We start from the raw sequence: 23,975 nt of genomic DNA, 5'->3' as shown, positions 1-23,975 counted from the left end.
AAAAAATCCATTGGATTAGAATGGAACTGTAATTCTGATCTCCCCCCCAAAAATATTCAATCTGGGCCTTGAAACAGCAAATATTAATGATCCCTAGCATGTTAGAAGGGCCTTAATTCAACTAGTTTGAGACCAACCCTTTAATTATATATTTAGGTTGTTCACCTTTATTTTAGATGCATTCATTATTTGGAAATGCATAACTATGACAAATTCAAGCATATGGCCACAAAAATGTGTTCAGCGCCACACAGAGTGGCAGCCTGTTACAGCAGCTCCTACTCACCACTGAGTAATTTCCTTATATTTATATTTGTTGTATCTTGGGTGTGATATCATTAAGCTGTCTTTGGGTCTTTCTGCTGTACAAATGTGGGACAAATAAAGGAATTCTGAAAAAAACGACAACAGAGTTAATGTAAAACTTTATTTTGTCATCTGAAAATGTGTCCTATAAATAAACATGATCTCTGATGATACTACTTAACGTGAATCCTTAACTAAAATAAAGCATTACTTACACAGAGTAAATTGTGCGCAGTTGTTTGCAAACCACGATAGTTTTGAAACTATCACTGATGATCAAAGAAACCTGGGTCTGAAGTCAGTTTAATTCATTTGAGAAACTTGCATGATGTGTTCATTACAAATTACGAACAAATTGTTTTGAAAAATCCGAATGAAAATTTAACAAAATCCTTCAAGTATTTACAAAGAAAGAATGAAAGAACAGTACAACTCTGGATTTACATTTAATTACAAGAGAGATTTCATTTTTTAAGGTTAATTTAAAAAACAAACATGGTGAGAACGCGTGTAATTGTGTTTATTTTACAATGCAATTATTGCATTACGCTGATGCTGTCATGGCACCCTGCAACTCTGACAGTTTTTTAGTGTGAAACGGTCTCCGTCTTATCAGCGCCATCAGTCCAAGAAGAAGATGTTGTTGAACTGCGTCGCACAAAGCCTCTTAACCTCCTCTGTGGTGGAGAGAAGACGAAAAAGGACATTAGGGATGAGATAAAGGCAGTGTGTTTATTGTATAATGACGCAGGTTTACTCATCACAGGGGGGGGGCGGGGTGGACGACGACATACCGTTCACTTCGATCAGGTTGGCGTTCTTCTGATTCAGGATCACATACAGCTCTCTCTGGTCTGACTTCTTGCCGACTACCCAGTAGTCTGTCATCGCCTTTACGATGATTTCCTCATCCTCATCAACCCTGAGAGGGGGATAAAGAGGACAAAGCACCATCACATACACGCAACTACCACATTTAAAGCTGATTTATACGTCCAAAAAGTTCATATTTGTTATGGTTTGTCAGAAACGAGATACAGGTTCTTTTTTGAGATTCTAAAACATTGCATTTCATAATAAAATGACTTGCATTTCAATATGTTATTACAGAAATTGCACTGTATGTATGATTTTAGTGTGCTGACAAAGTAATGAGGCCTGCAGCATCCTCACAACATCTGCACTCAAAGAGGAACTGATAGTGATACTGGGATAAATACTGTGACTGAAAAGACTGAAAATGGGACCCACATGACTGCAGGCTCATGACTGCGTCAAATGGGAGCGAGTTAAAAATTAGAAGGAGCGTCACACTTCTGTATATGAAGCACACAGCTGTGGTGATATCCAAGGGAAAACATGAAGTTTTACTCATTTTATTCTTTCCTTTGTTTCCAGGGTTTGTGAAATTTGCTTTCCTTGCTAAAACTAAATGAAGTATTTCTATTCTGTGGATTCCATTGGATGCTATCAGGCTGATTTGTGGCCAGTCACTCTACAAATATACCAGTGGAGGCACATAGGGTTAATATAAATACAGCTACAGTTTGACGGTTCTCTGCTGCACCTGGCAAAGTCACAGTTGATGTCTCCCAGGATCTTCATGAGGTCGGGGTGGACAGAGGTGAGGCAGACGCTGGCCGTCTTCCTCATGTGGATGGTGCTCTTCTCCGCCAGGTTCATGTGGTTGAAGTAGATGAACTTAAACTGGGGCTCTTTCTCCGGCCTGAACACAAAACAAAAGAACATACACGTTTAAAAATGATTAAAAGCGAAGCAAAAATAAGCGCGGCAGCTTTCGTCCAATTCATGTTTACATAATCCTTTATATTTTTCTCAACCTGTGGTCTCTCTGGAGCCAAACATCCTGTAAACACACTTTATTAAAACATGATACAGTAAGCCAAATCACTTTAGATGATAACATCCAACAAAAGGCAGGCTGTGCATTTTAATTAAGCCTCCTCCATCGTCCACCCACGTGAAGGTGAGTCGAGGACACAGATATCCCCGTCCTCTCTAGAAGAGTCTATTTATGAAACAGACTACACAACTGATATATATCCTAATAATTTACTGTTCCTGCACACAAAATCAGGACACAGACCTGAAGGCCAGCTGAGGAATTTGGGACGGCTTTATTTATTCAGTGGATTCTTCACTAGGGTGATTAAAAAAGGAGCCCATCAAGTAGCCCCGGGTCAGGGACTCCAGTCTTGGATTACAGGCGGGGACGTATCTGAATCTACCTGACGGGGTTAAAGGATGCAGTCTTTAATGCTGCGCTGCTTGAGTTACCCCTAAGTAGTGCCCGACCATATCAAATGGTATTACAGTCTCCGCTGTCGTTGCCAGCGACGGAGTTAATAAAGCGTGACTGTAAAGTGCAGACTAACAACATGGCTGCTGTGACAATCGCAGCAGTACACTTTCGACTCAGGCAATAGAAGACGAACATGATAATGACTCCTGCTACTGCCTGTTCATGATGTAGCGCCAACATGACTTGATTGTTTAAATGGATTGAACAACTGATTACTCTAAAAAGTTGTAAAAAAACCCCCAAAAAACCCTCAATTCCTTTTAATAAAGACACAACAAATTAAGTAATTTAGCTAAAATTAAGTAAATTTAGCTGAAATTCTTAAATTTCATAGGCTTGTAAATATTTTGCAATTTTTCAAAAAAAAAAAGAGTAAAAAAGTGGATTATTTTCAGTCAATTTACAGAATCGTTTGTTGGACAACCGAAACATTTAGCTTTTTCCATTTTCTCGTGAACTTAAAGAGGAATTTTCCTTTTATTTTACAGTAAATTGAATTAGTGAAGGGAGGGAAATGATTGCTAATGACATCGTTAGTGTCAGCGATGATTACAGTCAGCTTGTTGACTTTCCTCAAAAATATGGGGAGGAATTTGGACAATTTGAGATTTTAACAATATGCCTTATACTGCAGGGTCTTCACAATGCTCCGTTCATTTGTAACATTCAATATTTTCTGTTGGCAAAAGTGACTATTAAAACAGAATCATACCTTCAACACATGAAAAACTTTGGACAATTTGACCAGTTAGTCGTCACGTAGAATAAACAATCTTCAGGCAGTGTGCTGAGTTGTTGAATAAAAGAGTGGTGGATGGTTAACTGACCCTGATATCCTGCGGTTCACTGTGAACTGTTCACATATATCAGACGCCAGCAGAGTAAGCTGAGGGCCCACCAAGGCGTCCAGCTGCTCGCAGAAATCCCTCGTCAGCTCCACAGAGGCTGGAAAGAGACAGGGGAGAGAAAAAGGTGAGGCATAATGGGAAGTGAGCTGAAGAAAAAGTCATATTTTAGCATTAAAACAGCTTAAAAAGCGGGAAAGTTTTCTTTATAATAGGTGCACACTCACCACTGATCATAAAACAAGCTGCCGCGCTCATCGCCTGGAAGAGAGCAGCTCATGTTTAATGCAGAGTCAAGGTCACACAGGTCAGAAATAACATTAGTGTGATGATGAGCATCGTGGGACACACCTCATCATTTTAAAACTCAGCTGTGTAATCCCAAAAAATCCTCATCATTTGACAGAGCAGCGGAATTAAAGTCACAGATTATGAAAATCATTCTGAAAAACTGCCCCCACTGTACGAATGATTAAGCCTGTCATATTTTGCTCTACCTCACCTTATAAACGATCAGGTGCAGCTCCTCATAGCCGTCCTCTGCGCTCACAAATATTTTAGGGAATCTGAATTTGGCCTCTGGATCTTTAAGATTTGTAGGTCCCGTCAGAAACCTGCAGAGAAAAGAGAGGGAGAATGTGTGAGAGGCTAAAAACTAAACGGCCAAATATTAAAGTTATTGTTGTTGGAGGACAAGCCATCAGGTGATTTAAATAAAGGTAATCCTTTCAGTAATAGATTTTACTCACTAAGTTTCATATGAATCCATCATTTTATAAAGATATCCTGTGGAAGTAGTGGATGTTTTGGCTTAACACAAGAAGAAATGCATGGAGTGGTTCCTAGGCCACACATGGGTAGTACTTAGAGACCCTACATCCACCATACCAACACCTAATGGATGGATTTGAATGGATTTAAAACCATTTATGACTTGTATACAAGTGTTGCTCACGTTGGATGATTCTGCCTGGATAGGTAAGAGGGGTTGCCAGAATGTGTACGAATAATCACCCTGAATCTTCATATTATACAGCAAAAGGGCCAGAAGTTGTTTCAATATCTGGGACCAAGGTGTAATCTGGACTGAAAATGGACCAGAACCCGTTGCCCCCGCACTCCTTCATGACTGATCCTAAAGATAAGCGACAAACTGAACAAGGGTTTTGTTGTTGTACCCTGGATTCCAAGGATGCCATTTACATTAAGTGGAACCGTTTGTCTTGCATGTGCCTCTCCTGCCTGGATCTATTCATCTTCAATATTTTACTTTTCACTAGTTGTGTTTCTTTTTCTGGCCTTCAAACATGAAAGTATTGTACTTAGAGCTTTAAAGCTGTTTCCAGTCCCATGATATGTCACCAGGAGTCAGCGTTGGACCACGCAGCAGCCCCACACTCATGCAGATGCAGAAGTTGTCAGACAGCAAACATCTGAGCAAACTTTCTGCTCGCTTGCTTAACAAGAAAAAGTGTTAGCCAAGGGAGTGACCTCCTTAAATATCGTGGTTGACTGCGAGCAGTGGGTCGAAACCACGCGTTGCTGGCACACAATAGTCTGCTTTTTGATGCCATAGTAACATTATTCCGCTGACTCAACAGACATTAAAATCCAACTGTTGTTTTTATCCTTTTCAGAGGAAGTGTGTACACAGGGACCAGGGACTCACCTCCCATAGTGCAACAGGTTCCCTGCCACCTCCGGCCTCAGAGGAGAGTCCCTGCCAGCCAGCTGAAGAGAGGAAAAGACGACAGACAGAAAGCATGATTAGTCGTGGTGAAAATGAGTGGCATAGCTTTAAAGGGAAAATCCTCAGCTCATGTTCAGGCCGGTAGCCGTGTACGCTGCGTCTGGATCATTAATATTAAGAACTGTGTAGATCACATTACATTTTGATGCCATCCATCATCAGGGAGAAGCACAGTTTTTGGAGTGCACACTATCGTCTCCCCTACTTTCTTTAGATTCCATTGGCTCTGTCCCAGATCATTTGCTACTAACCCCTCTCCGTCTCTATGGTTAAGACTATATAGTGAACTCACATACAGCTCAGGTCATTTTCTCAGGACCATTGAAGTCGTACAGTGAAAACATGCCAGAGAAACATCGGCTGGTGGATCAGCGCTTACAATCTTGCCTTCCTGTGATAAATACATGATACTGAGTGCACTTTTAGCAGGTTGTGTTGTGATACACTGCTCCAAAGTTCATGGATTTGTCTGAAAACAAAGTACCCTCTCATGGAACATGTGTGTTTTTATCTAACAGCTTCTCTTGTATGTCTGCCTCCAGCACAATGCAAAAATGCTCTTCTTTTTGAAATGCATCGTGGGATACTTTGAACCCTCTATACAGGCTATAAGAATTGTAACTCTGCTGTACATTCGGACATCACTAAGAAATAGCAAACCTGCTGTATATTGCACCATATAGTGGGTAGTGAGTGATTTTGGGCACAGTCTAAATGTGTCCTTTGTGCCTCCCCCTTCTCACCTCTGGTTCAGAGTGTCTGGGGAACAGTGAGGTGGTCAGGTACTTGTAGAGGATCCTCATATCATCTTGTTCCAGTCCGCTCCTGCAGACCCAACAAGGACAAAATGACATCATCACAACACACCTTTTAAAAAAGTATGTATGCATCAACATGGGCTAAATCATGCAACAGGCTTTAATGAACACTACAGATCAATAAAGCTTCATTTAGACAAAAATTAAATAGCTTTTCTGGATTCTCTGACACAAAGAAAGATCGCTCTGTTCTAAAGTCATTTCATTACAAATCCTGTAATCCCCCTGCGCTCACACACTGAGACAGGTGGCTGTCAGTGAAATTTAAAAGGCTTGTGACACATCAGGGAGCACAAAGAGGATTACAGGCTGTGTTTAAAGCCACCTCTGTTTACCCAGCATGCCACAATGTGCTTGTGGATGTTGCTTGTAGATACGTGAAAGGTTGTGGCCTGATTTAAACCACAGGTGGATTTAAAGCACAAGAACAAAGTCTGTACCAGATAAGCTGGTCGTTGTACAGGAAGGCCGTGTATTTGATCAGACTGAGGCTCTCCTCCACTCGGTTGACGAAGGACTGGATCTTCAGGTACGTCATCTTGTCCAGCGGGAAGAAGCTGATGCCTCCGAAAACGTCCAGCAAGTCGCAGGACTGCAAGTGGAGCGTCTGCAGATACTGGAAAACACAAAATATTGGGGCACAGCCAAGAGACACAGGAGAAAGGGGTTAGTTTACCCGCCTAATAAGTGCTTGCTTACAGTGTAATAAAGGCGGAGATATAAGAAGCTCTCGGACTGACGCGCTTTGCATCATCATGACATTCAACCTCTGATACGCACACCGCGGCCTCTCTCTTTCTCTGTCTTTGGGTTACATGGAGGGGAGGGAAGCCTGTGTTAACTTAAGAAGGGTATCCCCTAATTATAAATAAATGTTTTATACTCTTGCATAAGTGTAATGCAACACTGCACCGAGATGAAAGGAGACTGAGGCGGCCAGAAATAACCCAGGAAACGAGGCATGACTGCAAACATCTTCTCAGCACGTTTACCCAGGAGAGCATTTACAAAGAAACAATATCAATATCTCCAGCGGGGACCAGGCCTTCAGAAAACATTTACTCTCAGGCTTGACTGACTTTTTATAAATAACTATCTGTGCCATTTCAATAAAAAAGCTGTCAATGAACAGTCAACATACTGATGCAAAGTAGAGGAAATTAATTATGTGTTACCCTGTAGAAGAACTTTTCAAGCTTCTGGATGAGCAGCTCCACTCCCCCGGCCTCCATTGCTCTGCCAAACGTACCATTGAAGAGCTGCAAGACAATAATCACTGTTAAGATGATTTTTCAATAATCCCTGAAATTGATGTCATAAAGAGGTGTAATTATGAGGCTTCCACTAAGTTGGAATATGCAAAAAGAGCAAGAGATTTAAAGGGGTCATATTCTGCTCAATTTCAGGTTCATATTTGTATTTAGTGTCTTTACTGGGACATGTCTCCATGCTTTAATGTTCAAAAAGCTCTTTATTTTTCTCATCCTGCCTGTGCTGCAGCACCTCTTTTCACCCTCTGTCTGAAACCAGAGCCCAGTCTGCTCTGATTGGTTAGCTGGCCGGCTGTCCCGCCGCTTAGGCTATCACATAAAGGTGTTTGAGCGCTAGCCAATAGAAGCACCTCCAAAAAAGCATAATATGGCCCCTTTAAAACGCGATGGAACTCACCTTATACATACTGTAGCATTCTTTGACTACCGCTCCATATATAGTGTCCTGCAAAGTCAAGAGGGTATGATTAGAAACAAATTTCATCCGACCATATTCAATGAATTAAATACAGATGTTGATGAGTATCTCTCACAAGTATTTCCTCTTCCTGATATTCTACCGTTGGAGGTTTGCCATCTTTGTTTGGTTTCTCGATCATTGGGTTTCGAACCACCTGAGGAATTACCAGTGGATAAAATGGATTAGATACAAAATTCCAACAAAGTCGAGACAAACAACGTGAATACTGTGCAAGTAATGTAGTATTTGAGATTTCAAGATACCATGACCATCCAGAAATTGTCCTCTGGCTCAAAGAAAAACTGCCGGTTCTTCTGTGTGTGCAGGGATTTGGCTGGTTTTGTTGGACAGAACGTCCTGAAAGATAGAAGAAATTACCGTGAAGAGAAAGAACATGATCAACGCTCCTATTTTGTGTTTTAACAGACAGTGTATCACTGTGTATCTGACCACCTATTGCAACATTTCCCTATTTTGTGGTACTTCAGGTTCACAGAATGACTCGTTTATTTTACTTTTCTTTAACAGAGCTTGCCAAACTAAGCTATGCAATAATCTTAGACACTTTTTAATTCCATGGCAAGTCTTAATATGATGCCAAAGGGCTAAATAAACACACCAAAAATCTACCCAGTCAGTATAATTTCATGGGAAATGCTGCAGTGGCTTTAATACTCTGCTTCCGTTTCAAGTAGAGGACTGAACTCTTTACCTTGTGAACTGTACGATGGCTTCACAAAGACCCACATTACGGATCTTTTCGTTTTTCTCCACTTCACATGGGTGGTAAAACAAGATCTTCTTCTCTTCCTTTAAATGACAAATAGCCAACCTTGAATTAGCAGTAGAACTACCCGAGTAAACCGATACAGATGTAAAACATGTGCTTAGCATTTCTATATCTGCCAATCCACCTCACCTCTCCTTCCCGAGGTCCAAATGTGGGGTTGTAAACAAAGAAATTGAGCAGAGATGGCGTGAACTGTTTCTCTTGCATTCCGGAGGCCATCCTGGGACTGTAACGACACAAAGAGTGAGCTGACAGAAAGTGATACACAGATAAAGTCCACTATGTCAGCGTTGCATCATCACAATCACGTAGGCTATACTTTACCTAATCATCAACATTAGTGGAACTTGTCTCTGGATTTCCTTTGCTCCAAAGACTGTTTGGTTAGCATGCCGTGTGCCTGCAGAATGAAGAAAAATGACATCACATACCGTAACAAAACAGAGCTAGAAGATAATGACAAACCACTACTGGATAATAGGATTACAATTATTACCCTCAAATAAATTATTCAACTCATTCTTTTAGCTGCTATCAGATCTGCATTTGGTACGGGCTGATGTCTTGAACAAGAGTATTATAATTGGTGTTTCCAGACCCATGCTTCAGCGTGGAAGCGGGTTAGTAACTTGGGACTAAACATAATCCTATTTACCAGAATATTTAGTGCATAAGGGCAAAACTAAGGCAGTCTAAAATACTATAAAGTGTTTCTAATAAAGTCTAAATGTTATTAAGACGATACACCATTGTCAGTATAAGGCAAAACAATAAAGCTGCCTCACAATATGGCCTAAAAGGAAGACAACGTTGAATGTAAAACCAAATAGTGGCATAAGCATCAGGAAAGAAGGAGGTGTTATTGCAGGGCTGCTGTAATAGACTGAATTAGCTGTAGCTAAAGTTAACTGTAAATGTATTGCAGTTTTTTAGCAGTAAAATGCATCCAGGCTGCGTTAGAAATGCATTGCTACATAGGCAATATTTAAACGTTTTGCTGATCCAATCCAAATAAACCCAGTGTCAGACAACCTAACCACAACAACGAGGCTTTGTGAAGTTATTAAGGTTTTTAAATATCCACATGCAAGTAAGCTAGCAGCCATTAGACACATTAAGAGGAGGAAAGGGTTCAGTATGGTTGTCTTATGGTACAGTATCTTAATAACCACTATTCCATACGTTGTGCAACTGTATCAGATAAATGTGCTAGCTGCTTTATATTTTGCTATGGTCATTTTACTGTGAATGTAGCACCGTGACTGCTCTGGTTAAGCCTGTAACGTGTGTGCGAGCTAAGCTAAACCCTGAGGAGGAGAAACCCCTCTTTACACAGTGACTGCTTTCGTAAATTATGGCTTGAATACATTAAGTTATTTAATGTTAAATGTTTGCTTTCCTCGTATCTTGTCTGGATATTTGCCCTTGCTGAGCTGCTGTGATGCAGGTAAAATGTCAGACTTGATCTGACAATCAAACATGATTGCTGTATGTTGTATAAATACACATAAACACTCGGTAAGCGTAGTTTATGTATGTTAACAAAAACAACCAATTAACATGAACCGTTGAAAAGCAAGTTAACGGCCGTTGTTATGGCAATTCGACCGTTGAGCAGCTAGTTAGCCGGTTAGCTTCAATGCTAACATTGAGTTGTGTTTCGATGGGGGAAAACTCAGACACAGAAACACGCGGTAACACTCACCTAAAGGAGCCGAAACCCAACACCGTCAATTGCCTAAATTTAGAGCTTGCTTAAATAATAATACATAATGAGGAAGTGATATCAATGAGAAGGATGCCGCATTCTACTTTACATTCTTAACTTCCTGCTTTTGACAGCGCGGTGTCACTGGTTGTACTGTCCGGGTAGCATCGATGTAAAGATAAATAAAGGTTCCTATTGCATGTCAAGCAACATGTGTTTTTATTTCTAGTCTGTAGAGGGGAAGTCAAATGAGTTATGGGTTATACTATTTCGCCCAAATAATTTAGTATTGTATCAAAAAATGCCACAACATTTGTTCTGATTTGTCTAAAGTATTGGGGATGTATCCAACTGTATGACTTTGACATTTTGAGATCACATCAAAAATCAGACTTAATAATCAATAGTCAAAAAATAGGAAACACTTTAGCATTGTGTCAAATGTCTTGAATGATACATACATTTTCATATGAGCATAGGACCTGTTTCTTACCCTTAAATGAAATGAAATATACAGAAAAAAACAGTAGTCAAGGATGTGGTTTCATACAGTAATGTTTGGTTTAAACTGAAGCCTACCTAGCATTGGGTGTTGGTCATTCTCTTGTTTGCAAAGAGGTTGAAGTACTCACGTTACACTGTCGATTACAATGATGCTATTAACCCCTACTTAATCGTAACCAAGCTAAACATTTGTTTTGTATCGATATAACTTTGTCCTGGGCCTTTCTTGTTTGATCTTGCATTTGATTACATCTTACTGCAACTCTTCTAGTATGCTGTGTGCTGTTTGGTTGGATTTGTTAACAAAATCAATAATACTATACTTTTGAAAGGTCATGGTCATTTATTTTTAATTTCCTTGTTTAAATTATGCCACAACATACCCAGTTCGAGCATCTTGCACTGAAACATTTTATAAGTTATGTTTTATGTAGAAATGCAACACTTAAATAGCCCTAGGATGCTTTGTCCTTGCTCTCACTTTTAAGGATTATGCTCATGAGGAATCAGCTATTATTTATGGAGATTCATGCGTTATTGTTGCACATTAATGGAGTATTATAGGAGGGATGTTTCTATAATGTTAACTTGTATTACTAAGAAGAAGTAAGCACAAAGAGGTGATCTGTGTTTCCACACGTTTATTCATGTCATTCATTGATAGATGTGGGGTGTGCACAGTGTTTTCCAAGTGGAAAAACACACAATGAAAGTCTGTTGTCTTTAAATGGACAGCATGTCTGAAAAAAACAATTAGCCCACACATAATTAAGTAGAAAACAAAATAAATGACTGGGAGTGGAAGCTGGGATCAGAAGACTCCAGAGGTGGGGAGAGGCCTGCAGACCTGAAGACTTGAGCTCTTCTCATCTGTGAAACTCAGGACTGCACCATGATCTGGAATTCTAGAGGAAGAAAAGCATGTTAAAAGGGACATCAATGTTAAACACATTCAAAAATAATCATAGAATGCAATGGTCCAGATTTTTTGGATTGTCCAAATCGTTTATCCTGTTATGTAAGACAGCAGATTTTGCTGGTAACTGTATGATTGAAAAAACTAGAAGCATGGTATCATTGCAGATGTTTTCTGAAACTCATCCCCCTGATAAACACTGCTAAAGAAAGATCCACAGCATTCTGAATTACATTTTAAGTACTCACAAACGTTAAAGGAACATATACAATGAGCTCCAAAGACGGATTCTTTTTAAACAAAAACCGTTCAGAACAAACTGTGTCTTTAAACTAAATCTAATGGATCTGACTGAGGATTCAATCAGACCACAAACATTGGAGTAAAACACCCGGCTTTACGGATGTACATACTTAAACTGAACTATGCCTGTTATTCTTGGTCAGTCCTACTGTTAGTTTAGCCAACAGTGCTCAGTGTTTACATTCAATACAAACTTTTTTTTGCTTCAGGAGCAAATCCATCCCTCTCTCACCTGCATGAGTCAAGATGTCCAAAGTCTCAGTGTACTTTACTTACCAAAAGACTAGCTATATTAAACATATACATGGTTGCCTTTCCCCAGAAGTCACAGAGTTATCCTACATTTAAACCTGAGTGCTGCAGTACAGTGATGCCTAAAATGGTGTCTTTATTTTTAGTTTAGTCAATGTGAATAAAGAAAAATGTTCAAACATAAAACATACAATATCCAAGTTAATCTGCATTTTAAAAGCTGTCTCTGTTTGTTCCATTCACTGAGACTTAGTCCAATAATGAGATACTTCCTGCATGCATCATGAGTTTGTACAAATGCAATCTGAGAAATCAGACACCGACCCTCTGCTCCAATTCTGCCGTCACTGTCATCATCAGCTGCCGAGATGAAGCTCTTGGTTTCTGCCTCGGTCAGTGTCCGCGCCCCGGGGACAAACCGCTGCAGGAAGAACCTACACACACACACACACACACACACACACACACACACACACACACACACACACACACACACACACACACACACACACACACACACACACACACACACACACACACACACACATTTTCAGTGAGTTGAAAGTAGACAATTGCACGTTTTTGGAGTGCCTCCTGTGTTCAGTTCAAAGATAAATAGTTGGATACAAAAAGTGAAATGACTTTTTTCTAATTTTAAGAAGCAATTTGTTGTATTTCGTCAGCATAGTGACAGTAGCAGAACGGCAGAAATCTGATAAATTATCCTGACTCATACCCCATTTTTTCCTCACATCATGCCACCTTATCCCTGAATTGCACGGCTTGTCTCGACCTTTACGGTTGAATTACATAACACTAAGGCAATACAAATGCTTTGCTCATTGTGGTCAGCTTAATGGTGCCATTCCAATCCTACCACTGTGTGATGTCATGTACTAAATCCTTCTTTCTGTCAGACACACACATTTACTGAGGAAGTAACATGAGATATTTTTTCAGTGCATTTACTGTATCTGAAGTGAACGAAAGTACCAATCCATTGAATAATCAGAAGGTCGTCAATGGTTAAAGTGTATTACATCATCATAGATCCTATAACTCTATGTTTCACACACTTGAGCTCGGACTCCTCGATGAAGCCGCTGTTGTCCTCGTCGAGGATCTGGAAGACATCTTTGACTTCCTGGGGCGTTTTTGAGGACAGGCCGCACAGCTTGAAGAACTTTTTGTAGCAGAACGTGTCCGGAGCTGCAAAACACAAAGTCACCATAGACTTAAAAAAAGAAAATGCTGACCCACAACGTTCTGCAGGATGGGAAATGATGTGGAGATTAAACACATGGCTGCTGTCCAGGTGGGGGATTTTTTCTACCTGTGTTTTTATCTTTTAAATCCAGGAGACAGGAGATTTAAAACCCCTGAAAAATGCAGTATAAGCTTTGTATGGCTTTAGAGGAGAACATAATGTCCAATACTGGGAACAGTGCAGCCAAGAAGATAATGTCGAAGAGTGTTTCAAAGATCCAAGAGTGACTGAGATTAGAAGTAGGTTAACTTAACATTTGTGGTTGGGAAATGTTGTGCATTTCATTATAATTGAGTTTGATTTTAGTAAGTTAAAGATAAGAGAATTATATAATTTTGAAGTTGTGGATTCAGCAGTCATGAATTCAGCATAATTTGCTTGCACAGGGCACATCTATGAATAATAAGTGGTTTAAAGAATGGGTAGGGCAGGGACTGTGTGTGTGTGTGTGTGTGTGTGTGTGTGTGTGTGTGTGTGTGTGTGTGTGTGTGTGTGTGTGTGTGTGTGTGTGTGTGTGTGTGTGTGTGTGTGTGTGTGTGTGTGTGTGTGTGTGTGTGTGTGAGAGAGAGAGAGAGAGCGAGAGAGAGAGTGGAGATGCTACCTTGACAGTCCTTGACAGCGTTTTCAATGGCCTCAGCTGAAAGAATGGAGGTGAGCGACATGTTGGTCCTGTAGGGTCAAAGAAAAGCTCTGTAAATTATTCACACACACACACACACACACACACACACACACACACACACACACACACACACACACACACACACACACACACACACACACACACACACACACACACACACACACACACAGTCATGGTGATTTCCCCAAAAATGCTGAGGTCTCCAGGAAAGAACGGAATAAAGTCAAACTAACCATTCCTACATCTTGACTGCTTGCTACCAGTTTTTTTCCTTTTTATACATTCATAATATTATGTTATGTGCTGTGTATAATTCATTAGGCGTTCTGGTTGGATTTCCCCTGGCGCCTCATAATTACTGATGTTATTTGCTGCGCTTGATTGGATTTGCAAGGCTGTGCCGGATAATTGGCACTCAGGGACTGTATTGAAATGATTTGGGTGGGAAGGTGGGGCTGAGCTTATACTTAATCATATGGATAAAAATGCAAAACCTTTGACATACTGTAGTTATATCATTTAGTCCCTTCTCATAAAATATGTTTGCCCTAAAAATAATTTACAAATGAATAAATATAGAATCCGAAAGTGTTGAAGCATCCTCTCCTGCTCTCGTAACAATTATAGACGGCTCTTTCTTGAACAAGAAGTAAAAATACAATACATTTGCCAATCACAAAAACTCCTTTTGGTACAATCCCTTTAATTCTCAAGAGTTCAAACATAGGTGGCTAAACAGATGAAAACCTAACAATAAATCTTTGAAATAATGAGTTATTATCTCAAAGAATGACATTCTTTTAGATACCATGCTGTTACTTGGAGAATGATTCCCATTATAAGGAATAAAATGCTATTTTACATCACATTTGTTCAAGTATGATCTACATTTTTCTGTTATCACCTGTATCATCGTGTCGAAAAACCATATTATTGACCCTAAAACATTATTTAAGAAGTCATTAATCGATCAAATTGTCCTTTAGGTTGGTAGCTAGGAGAATTTGGTTGCAAAAAAATCAGTGATTTAGCTTAAAAAGATTTTTTAGACAATCTGGGCATGCGAAAAATGTACAAAAATGACAAATAAAGGAACAAAAGTCAATGGTTCCTCTGCAGGTAGCACACCTGGACTCACCGCTGTTTGCAGAGCCTTCCTGTGCATCCAGGTCTAGAGCAGCAGCTGCAGCAGATGGAGAGATAAGGCTTTGTGGTGCCGCTGACAGCTGCCTCTCTCTTATATACTCCGGGGTGGATGCACTGAAGGATGCTTGAGTTTCCAACCTGTGTGCAGATCAAATGTTCCCACAGCCGGCCGCCTCCTTCTCGAGTTCCTCACCTGCCCAATTAACCTTCACTGCCTCTATATCTGCAGCACATTGCTCTCTGTGTCCCTCTCTGCTGTCATAAAACTCTACTTTCTGTCCAATCAACTTTTCCCTCCTCTCTCTGCAGGTCACAGGTGCATGTGTGCAAGCTTAACCACATCTAAAATTTAATCAGACCTCCTTTCTCTCTTTGGTTTTAAACTGAATAATCTCCTAAATTCAGATGCCCTGAGCAGCAGGTCATAAATCTTCTTATGGCTCACCAGAGAGATGTTATCCTCATCTTACATTTTGTATCACCCTGATACCACCAGCTTTGTCAGGGAAAGACAAATGACTCCAAACATCACTGTTTTTGGGAAAGTATGGCTGCATTTTACCTGAGAAACCTGTTAAAACCTGTTAAAACACAAACAATGGATCCTATTCCAGAGGAAGCTGAAAAACAGGAAATGATTTATTGAATGTGTTCCTTATCAGAGCAGAACGGTGTCATGTTATTTCATCAAAAACCTGCTTTGGTAAAGGTTAATAAACCAAAAAACAGAGAGCTATTCAATTATTTACAAAGCACTTTTAATTTACAGGTTTAAGGCACTGTCCGAAAAAAAATAAACAGAACATAAAGTTTAAATAACATGATTTACACTAAAGAAATGACTGTTTAAAATAAAGAAATGAGAGGTAACTATTTAAAGAAATAAACAACCAAAAAGAATATATTTATATTATTATTATTATTGTTAGAAACTGCACTTAAGTATCCCAAAAACTAAAAATACATTATTGAATAAATAACAATAATTCGAAAAGGCAAAAAAGTATTTGCCTTAAAACAAAAATGTTCAAGTACAAGCTCAAATCCTTCTTAATTCATTTCTGAGTAACAGTGGTTAGACATCTGGTTTATTGAGTGTATTATGATGTATTTCATGTACACACACATGCACACACACCTGACCTGACCTACTGTAGGCTACCTTAGAGGTTGTGTGTTTCTAAGGTTTGCATCTGGTCTCCATGAGGACTGTCCACTTTGAGTTTGCTGTGTACAAGAGGAAGCTTCTCCAAGAATCTGACACAGCAGCGTCTCGTGTGAATCCACTCAGCACAGAGGGGAGGGAGGCTTTTTGTAACGAGAACCAGGGGAATAAATCTCATTATTCTCAAAAGTGGTCTCATGCACTGAAGCTGATTCAACACACTGTGAGTGACAGCACTGTAATTTGTCTAAAGCCCTTTGTCATACTACAACACTAAACTATTGAACTCAAGTGGAGCTCAGAGAACAAATCCAAAGCTGGAGATGTAAAAACCTTAAACTGAGAGACTTCTGACCTTTTGACGGATCAGAGGCGCCATCGTGTGGTCGCTTTACTTCACTGCAGAGACATCTTTACAACTCAATTAAAAAACACTGAAAGAGAGGAGAGCTGGATTAAGTAGGGCAGCAGTCAGGTGGGTATGAGACGGACGGGGTCTAGATTAAGAGGTGAAATCTGTGTTTTCTTCTTCTTCTTCTTCTTCTTCTTCTTCTTCTTCTTCTTCTTCTTCTTCTTACTCTCAGATATTGAAATGCATAAGAAATTAAATGCACTGGTTGCTTAATTCAACACCCTTCTTAGTCAATGTGCTGCTACCAACCATACCGTGTGTTAGAGTAGTAAACAGGGGCTACTGTGTCAGCTAACGTTAGCATGGTCAAAGGGGAACAGCACAGAAATTGTGTAAAGTCTGGAGCTTCTTCTGGAGATTTTATGAACCACCAAATGATTTGTTTGCTTTTCTTATAACCAAATATCCTTAAAGAGCTTACCTTATCCGTACCATTGAAGAGCTGCAAGACAATAATCACTGTTTTTTATCATAAATCCCTGAAATTGATGTCATAAAGAGGTGTAATTGTGAGGCCTTCATGAAGTGGGAATATGCAAAAAGAGCAAAAGACTTAAAGGGGTCCTATTCTGCTCATTTTCGGGTTCATATCAGTAGTTTGTGTCTCTACTGGGACATGTCTCCATGCTTTAATGTTCAAAAAGCTCTTATGTTTCTCATATTGCCTGTGCTGCAGCACCTCTTTTCACCCTCTGTCTGAAACCAGAGCCCAGTCTGCTCTGATTGGTTAGCTGGCCAGCTCTGTTGTGATTGGTCAGTATGAGACCCTTTAGAGTATCTTTGCTGACTTGCATTTTTTCTTCTGCTGTTGCATTTGATTAGCATTTGAGCTGATGGTTTAGATTTGCTGTTGCTTGTAGCCAAAGTGGTTTGGCTTTGTGGCGTTTTCATGAAAAATGCTTTTGAGATTTCCTTTGAAGACAGTTTAGGATCTCTTGCTGAGGTGCAGTTTGTAAAATGTGTTTTCTTTTCCCGTTATTCTTTTGCTTTCAAACCATTTGTTGATATTCTAATAGACAACCATATTGAAGACCAGGGTCAAACTTATTGAAAAAGAACCTTTATTATGATCTCATCGTCTGTCCGTTTTCCATAAAAGTGCATCATCGCTGATTTCACAATAAGCAAAACTCACATAGTAAAATGAGGACAGAAGCGAGAGAGAGAGAGAGAAAGACACAAGTCAACCAAGCTATACACTTCGAAAGGTACATTCATCGTGGACAGAGAGAGAGAGAGGAAGCTTGTTTTTTCGGTCGGGGGGGTGAGAGGTCAATTGTATAAAACTGGTGTAGTGAGTGGGAGAGAGAGTGAGAGGGAAAAGAGAGGACTATGTCTTGGCTCAAGTTGTTCCTTAAGTGAAGGGAAGAAAGATGTTGGTCTGTTTCTCCATTTAACCCTTGACCATGGCGGCGAACTCTGCAGGAAGACAAGGAAAGAAAGAGGTTCAAGGTATTTTTACATATATTCAAAGCTACTTCATTTGTTTTTTATTCCAGATAGGATTCCTATATTTCTTCTCACCATCCATGCCGATCATGCCATCACCATCGGAGTCACCGGCCTTGAGGAAAGCCTTGGTCTCAGCATCAGTCAGGGCTCTGGCAGAAGCAGAGAAGTTCTGCAGGAACAGCCTGGAGAGGAGGAGAGACACTCAGTATTACAGTAAATGATGCATTTAGAGAAAGTATTGGGTGTGATCATGATTGGTTTTGAGAGTCTGTAGGTGTCAGATAATCTCTTTAAATATCCCGCTTGTATTTCTTTCAGGATATACAATCATATCATGGATAATACATTTATAACCTGATATGCTTTTAGTTTAATTCTATGTTTTGTTGGACAATTTTTACTTTCAATTCTAATGTTTAATAATCTTGTTTCATTTAATTTGAATTAATCTATTGTTTTCTATGTATTTCTTTAATTGTCTCTTATTGTTATGCCAAAACTCAATTTTGTATCTATCGTTAAATGTGATCTTTTAAATGCTATCTTTTTTCTATTTGACAGTTTTACTTCACATTCTAATAATATTTGTATTTAATTTATTTTAATTTGAATGCATACGCTTATTGTATTTCGTCACAAACTCAATGTTTCAAAACTAAAAACTAATTTAGTTTTATTTCTATTTCTGATTTCAATTCTGATTCTGATGAATAAAAGCTCTTAATTAAGCTCAACATTTTCAGCTCGCTCTGTCTGTTCTGTTATCTGCTCTTAGTCAATCATAAAGTCGAGCTGAGATAGTATAGAGTTTCTTAAGGTAAGGTCTAAGAGGTGTTGCTCACTTCAGCTCCTCCTCCTCAATGAAGCCACTCTTGTCCTGGTCAATGACTCCGAAGGCCTTCTTGATGTCATCGGCGCTCTTGGCGGTCAGGCCGACCTTGGCGAAGAAGTCCTTGTACTTGAAAGACTCAGCAGCTGTGAGGAGGAATATATGAGAGCAGAAATGTTAGTAATGCAGAAACTGAAGTGTGTTTTGCCCTGGTATCGCTTGCAAGGTCTGGTGTTTCTTTTCTATTCATCCCTAACCCTCTGCACTGACTGTCATTCAGTGTTTAAAATGTGTGTTTCTTTACTGATACATATTCAAATAAGTGCTTTATGTGTTAAGAGATACAGAAAAGTTCAGAGTAATAAGATATTTCCTCAAGTGAAAGTAGTAATACCACTATATATAAGTGTTTAAAACCCTATATTTCAAATAAATGTCCTGCATTTGGATCTTACTTAAGAAAAGTACGGTAATATTAGCATCAAAAAGCCCATTTCAGAGTAATATATACATTATTTGAAGTATAAAATTGGATTATATATATTATATTAGATTGGATTGTGTATATTATTGCATGTTGCATCTGTAAAAGCTCATTTTAAATACTTCAGCTAAGAATCTTAAGCTTTTCAGAAGGTTTTGTTTCTATGATCGAGATCTGAGAGTAACTTAAGCTATCAAAAAGTTCAGTTAATGTAGTAAAGTAGAAGAAGTAAGTACTCTCTTTAGAAATTGTACTTATTTACTTCAAAAATTTCTTTAAAGTGAAGTTATGTTTTCTTTTAGATGTGTCAAATGCAGAAAATGTGTAAAGCTGTATTCTGGAAATGTAATTCTGCTGCAGGATATTCAGTTTTAAGTGAAATCTGAAATGTGATGAGTTGCATTTTTCTGTGCATGAGTGTGTCCTGAACAATGCTGTGTCATTTCATGCCGGGGTTTACCTTTGCAAGCTGCAAGGGCTGCAGTGATGTCAGCCTCCTTCAGGGTTCCTGCAAGTGCCATTTTTGTTTTTTACTGAGGGAGGAGAGCAGAGGACAAGTCATCAGTTCAGCTGCAGCGAATCAGACAGGGTTAAGCAGTTTGAGTCTTAGCATGTAAAGCCCCCCTCACTTTTAGATTACAGCAGTCAAAGTTAAAAAGCTACATGTTAACCTCTATTATGGCATGCAGTAATTCTTTTTCTGTTCCTCTCTGTGAGTATTCCTCTCTGGCAGCCTCAAAAAGACCAAATGATCAGAAAAAGGTAGTCCAATTTTCTCAAAATCAAAGCCCTCCAAGGCAAAATATCCTTTGGCTGCAATAGATTTTTTTTCCCATTTGGTTCCTCAGTTAGTCCAAACTCTGAGCTTCTGATTCTGGCCCTTTCCTCGATTTTTAAATCCCATTGCTTGGAGTTGAAGCCCCTGAAGCTCTCTTTGATTTCAGGCAGTAGACTTTTTAAGGTTTGCAGCTCCTCTGTGAAACTCACCTTGGGGTTTATCTCTAAGGCTAGAGTGGATTGCTCGGTTGAATCAGATCACTGCAGTGAACCCTTCAGCCTCTTCTGCGAGCTTATATACCTTCACGCGCCCGAAATATGATGCATAGGCTATGTAATTGACACTGTGTGCAAAGCAGTCAAAGCAGTCGGTCGAAAAATGTGTCCAGTAGACAGAGCTGATCTATTTATATGCACATAAATGAAGATGCTTAAATGGTAGGCTAAGTGTATGCCTATGCAAAAGTGCTTGATATTGCATAGGGCTAAGAATATACGCTGCTGATTTGGGTGAAACTAACCCTGTGGTCGTGTAGTTTTGACCTGTTTAACTGTGCAGAAGGCACTATGGAGTGAAAAATAAGGTTAACTATTTATTAAAAATGATCAGACAGTTAAAACAGGTTGGTATAGTGTGAGTTAATTCAGCTACTTGTCAGATATGTTTAAAAATGACACTATTTTCACTTTGTTATAAGTATTTAAAGACTTTTCTCATGATTATGTAAAGGTTTTTTTTGCAACTCCAATGTCTCTTTTACATTCCAAAAATAAATGGTGTGTATGGCCCTTTAAAAGGCAGTTTACATTGCCATGTCAGCTAAAAGAGGCTTCTCAGTGGTTCCTTGATAAATAAAACGGATTTGTGAAACAAAATGTAGTTGTTTCTGATTATGTAGTTAATCAAAAACCACAAACCATCCTTTCATAATCACCTATGATGATTAATTACCAACACGTGCCTCTGAACTGGACAGTTTTGGTGAAAACGAGCCTGTGCGTAATTGGCATGCGTAAAATGTCTGCAATGGCTTTGCTGGCATGCCACTCTCAGAAATATCTAGTTGTTGTGATTCATTATCGCAGGGAAATGTAATGTGGTGACCTAGTGCAAAAATCGACATGTGTTTTTATTTGTTTGTTGTTGTCATTGTACGTTTTTTACGCAGATCCAATGACTCTCTTTGCTCTGACGCGTTTGGCTCAACGTAATGTATGAAGCTGCAGGAAGTTACCGCGCATAGTTTAGCTATTTAGTCACAGTAAGGAGACTTCTTGCACAGTGTAATGCATTTTTTAATGGTGTTAACTCGGTTTTTGCCAGAGGGTGTAAATGGAGACCCGAACAGGGGAGGGGGTGTGATTGGAAGCAGGTCATTGAATTTATTTGCACATATAATCATAATCTGCTTACAAGCGGCTGAGCAGCGACAGCCAAGATTTATTTTAGGAGCTCTTAACCCATTCAGTCCATTTCTCATTATGGTGATGAAACTATTTGTGGGGCTATTTTGGGAAACATTAAAAACTGATATCGTGGGCATCATCATCATCCTCATCATCTTGTGGCGTCAGTGTTAATGGCACAGGGCGGTTGCGTAATCACCTCACAATTTAAATTAAAGTGTGCAGAGGGTCTTTCCATGCCCATATTTGATCTCATGACGGGTGGAAGCTGTTGTTTGTTTGTTAAACATGAGGTGGCAGTGTTGAGATGTGAGCAGTTACAGAGATGATATTAAAACATAAGCAGATTTTTGTTTTTTGTATCAAACCTGTATTATAAACGTTTGGTTGAACTGATCTCTTTGAGTCCCGTGGAGTCCCTCACTCCAGCGGCTTCAGATGTGAGCTTTCTCAGCTGCTTCTTACTGAAATACATTTCCATTTTTTAGTTCAAAACTGTGTGGCCTTTAACGTCTGCTGTGGTCAAGTGAGGTCTCTCACCTCAACCGACTCTGCCACGGATACTGGAACTATTCCTGCCCTTCTTCAATATCAGGTTTAAATTACACATATCTCACAGCGGGGATGAAACCCATCAAGCAAGGCAATGAAGCAGGACTGTAATTCGAGACGGAGACTCAGAACTTTACATTTAAAATGTACATTTGTAAGAAATATACAAACCCACATACAAAATGGAAATTGTGTAACATCTACAAAGCTTTATCTTAGTCTCCCTTATACCGAGCATCTGGGACCGCAGAAAAACACATTATTTAGGATGAAAATAACACACAATAAAAAGGAACTAGTGTGAATCCATGCTACCTGTATACATGTGATAAAGGAAAAACACATCTTATTTAACTATAAAGTATTATCAGCCTCAATATAGTATACTTAATGTCATTGTTCCCTGCAGGCTGTATGTTAAAATGCTGTAATAGGACATTTTTAGAAATCCACAACCACATTGAGATCCCCTTTAATGCTTCAATCTGCAGTACATTTTTATTTGTCTCTTCTTTGTCAACTAATTAATGAGTTAACATGCTTCTCTGGTGCTCCACCTGCTGCAGCATAAATAGCAGTGACCTACTTCCACTGCCACCTGAGAGAAAGTAGCAAATTAAATGTGCCTCATTGACAGAAGTCCAGCTAAAGTGCTGGCACTGAGAACCGGGTCACTGCAGGCTGAAGCTCTGCCAGACGCTTCCCATGGCAGAGCGTCTTTGCCAGCTGTGTGTGTCCACCCCCGTCCCCCTCCCCCCTCGACCACCCCGAGCTGCAGCTCCCACCAAATTACACTTCTGGTCTGTGGAGGTGGAGCACACGGTGCCATCGAGCCGAACCGTCCCTGATGCCATTTACTCAAGATAGTAAGACTCTTCTCATACGTTTTACCCATTTATCTGTTTCTAATTCTAGGCTGCATTGAACTTATTTAGACTGTTTAACTGCTGTGTGTATTTCCAGTTCTGTATGCAGCTTGTAAACTTCTTTTTTTTTATTAGTACTATATAAATAAAGTGTATTATTACTGAACAGCTTTCCTGGAAAGGCAAAGTATCCTCAAAGAAAGCACAAATGCTGTTGTGATCCTTCATCTGTTCTTACTGTACGTGCAGTTTTGAGGTAGTTGTATTTTGTATGAGCGTTTCCATTATTCAAATAGCTAGAAATAAGCGTCTGTTTCAGCCCTATAGTGGTCAAAACAACTACGACTTCCTTTATCCTTAAAGATACTTTAGCTTATATGTTAATGCATCAGTAATATAACACTCACATGAGCTTTACAGACTTCGTAGTAGTTCAATCTTCACTTTTAAGATTGTTTTGTTGCTAATACTTTGTCATTTTACTTATTTTAAAAGCAGGGCTTAACATTGTGATGCAGTATTGTATATTGTTGTATTGCAACTGAAGTAAATAATAATTAACTGATGAAAAAATGATGAATGAAGTACATAATATTGACAGATTGTGCCTTAAGCTAATACATTTGTTATTGTTTTAAGAGTCATGAAGTCCAAATTGAATTGGATTTATGATGAAAAACAATCCCTCAGTTGTCAGTGTATCTAAAAGAAGCATTTCAAAGACAATAG

At 39.3% G+C, this 23,975-nt stretch overlaps 3 protein-coding genes across 5 annotated transcripts; all 3 read right to left on the bottom strand.

Moving 5' to 3' along the window:
* Positions 1–413: 413 nt before the first annotated feature.
* On the bottom strand, positions 414–10,433 carry ccz1 (CCZ1 homolog, vacuolar protein trafficking and biogenesis associated). The gene is made up of 17 exons (XM_063893343.1): positions 10,269–10,433; positions 8,888–8,963; positions 8,693–8,789; positions 8,486–8,583; positions 8,037–8,130; positions 7,847–7,927; positions 7,711–7,758; positions 7,218–7,301; positions 6,483–6,658; positions 5,968–6,049; positions 5,144–5,205; positions 3,977–4,088; positions 3,702–3,735; positions 3,457–3,574; positions 1,874–2,032; positions 1,101–1,228; positions 414–983 (listed from the first exon to the last, which is right to left on the bottom strand). Exons 2-17 carry the CDS (start codon positions 8,899–8,901, stop codon positions 928–930), a joined length of 1,443 nt encoding a protein of 480 aa, XP_063749413.1. The 5' UTR covers positions 8,902–8,963; positions 10,269–10,433; the 3' UTR covers positions 414–927.
* Positions 10,434–11,401: 968 nt separating this feature from the next.
* On the bottom strand, positions 11,402–15,613 carry pvalb9 (parvalbumin 9). Of its 3 annotated transcripts, none has more exons than XM_063893345.1 (5): positions 15,295–15,613; positions 14,115–14,203; positions 13,323–13,455; positions 12,571–12,680; positions 11,402–11,680 (listed from the first exon to the last, which is right to left on the bottom strand). In XM_063893345.1, the coding sequence occupies exons 2-5, from the start codon at positions 14,173–14,175 to the stop codon at positions 11,655–11,657; spliced, it is 330 nt and encodes a 109-aa protein (XP_063749415.1). In that variant the 5' UTR covers positions 14,176–14,203; positions 15,295–15,613; the 3' UTR covers positions 11,402–11,654. The 3 variants fall into 3 exon arrangements, with proteins under 3 accessions (XP_063749415.1, XP_063749416.1, XP_063749414.1); XM_063893346.1 differs by having other exon boundaries at positions 14,115–14,182; positions 15,285–15,612; XM_063893344.1 differs by having other exon boundaries at positions 14,115–14,182; positions 15,295–15,596.
* Positions 15,614–18,033: 2,420 nt separating this feature from the next.
* Positions 18,034–20,811, bottom strand: LOC134871368 (parvalbumin beta 3-like). Its single transcript, XM_063894126.1, has 5 exons — positions 20,632–20,811; positions 20,105–20,177; positions 19,174–19,306; positions 18,404–18,513; positions 18,034–18,298 (listed from the first exon to the last, which is right to left on the bottom strand). The coding sequence occupies exons 2-5, from the start codon at positions 20,163–20,165 to the stop codon at positions 18,273–18,275; spliced, it is 330 nt and encodes a 109-aa protein (XP_063750196.1). The 5' UTR covers positions 20,166–20,177; positions 20,632–20,811; the 3' UTR covers positions 18,034–18,272.
* Between the last annotated feature and the right edge of the window lie 3,164 nt (positions 20,812–23,975).

This window comes from Eleginops maclovinus, chromosome 10, assembly GCF_036324505.1.
Source record: "Eleginops maclovinus isolate JMC-PN-2008 ecotype Puerto Natales chromosome 10, JC_Emac_rtc_rv5, whole genome shotgun sequence".
In the NCBI taxonomy this organism is placed as follows: domain Eukaryota; kingdom Metazoa; phylum Chordata; class Actinopteri; order Perciformes; family Eleginopidae; genus Eleginops; species Eleginops maclovinus.
The sequence above is the reverse complement of the archived record's forward strand: the minus strand, read 5'-3'. Positions and strand labels throughout refer to the sequence as shown.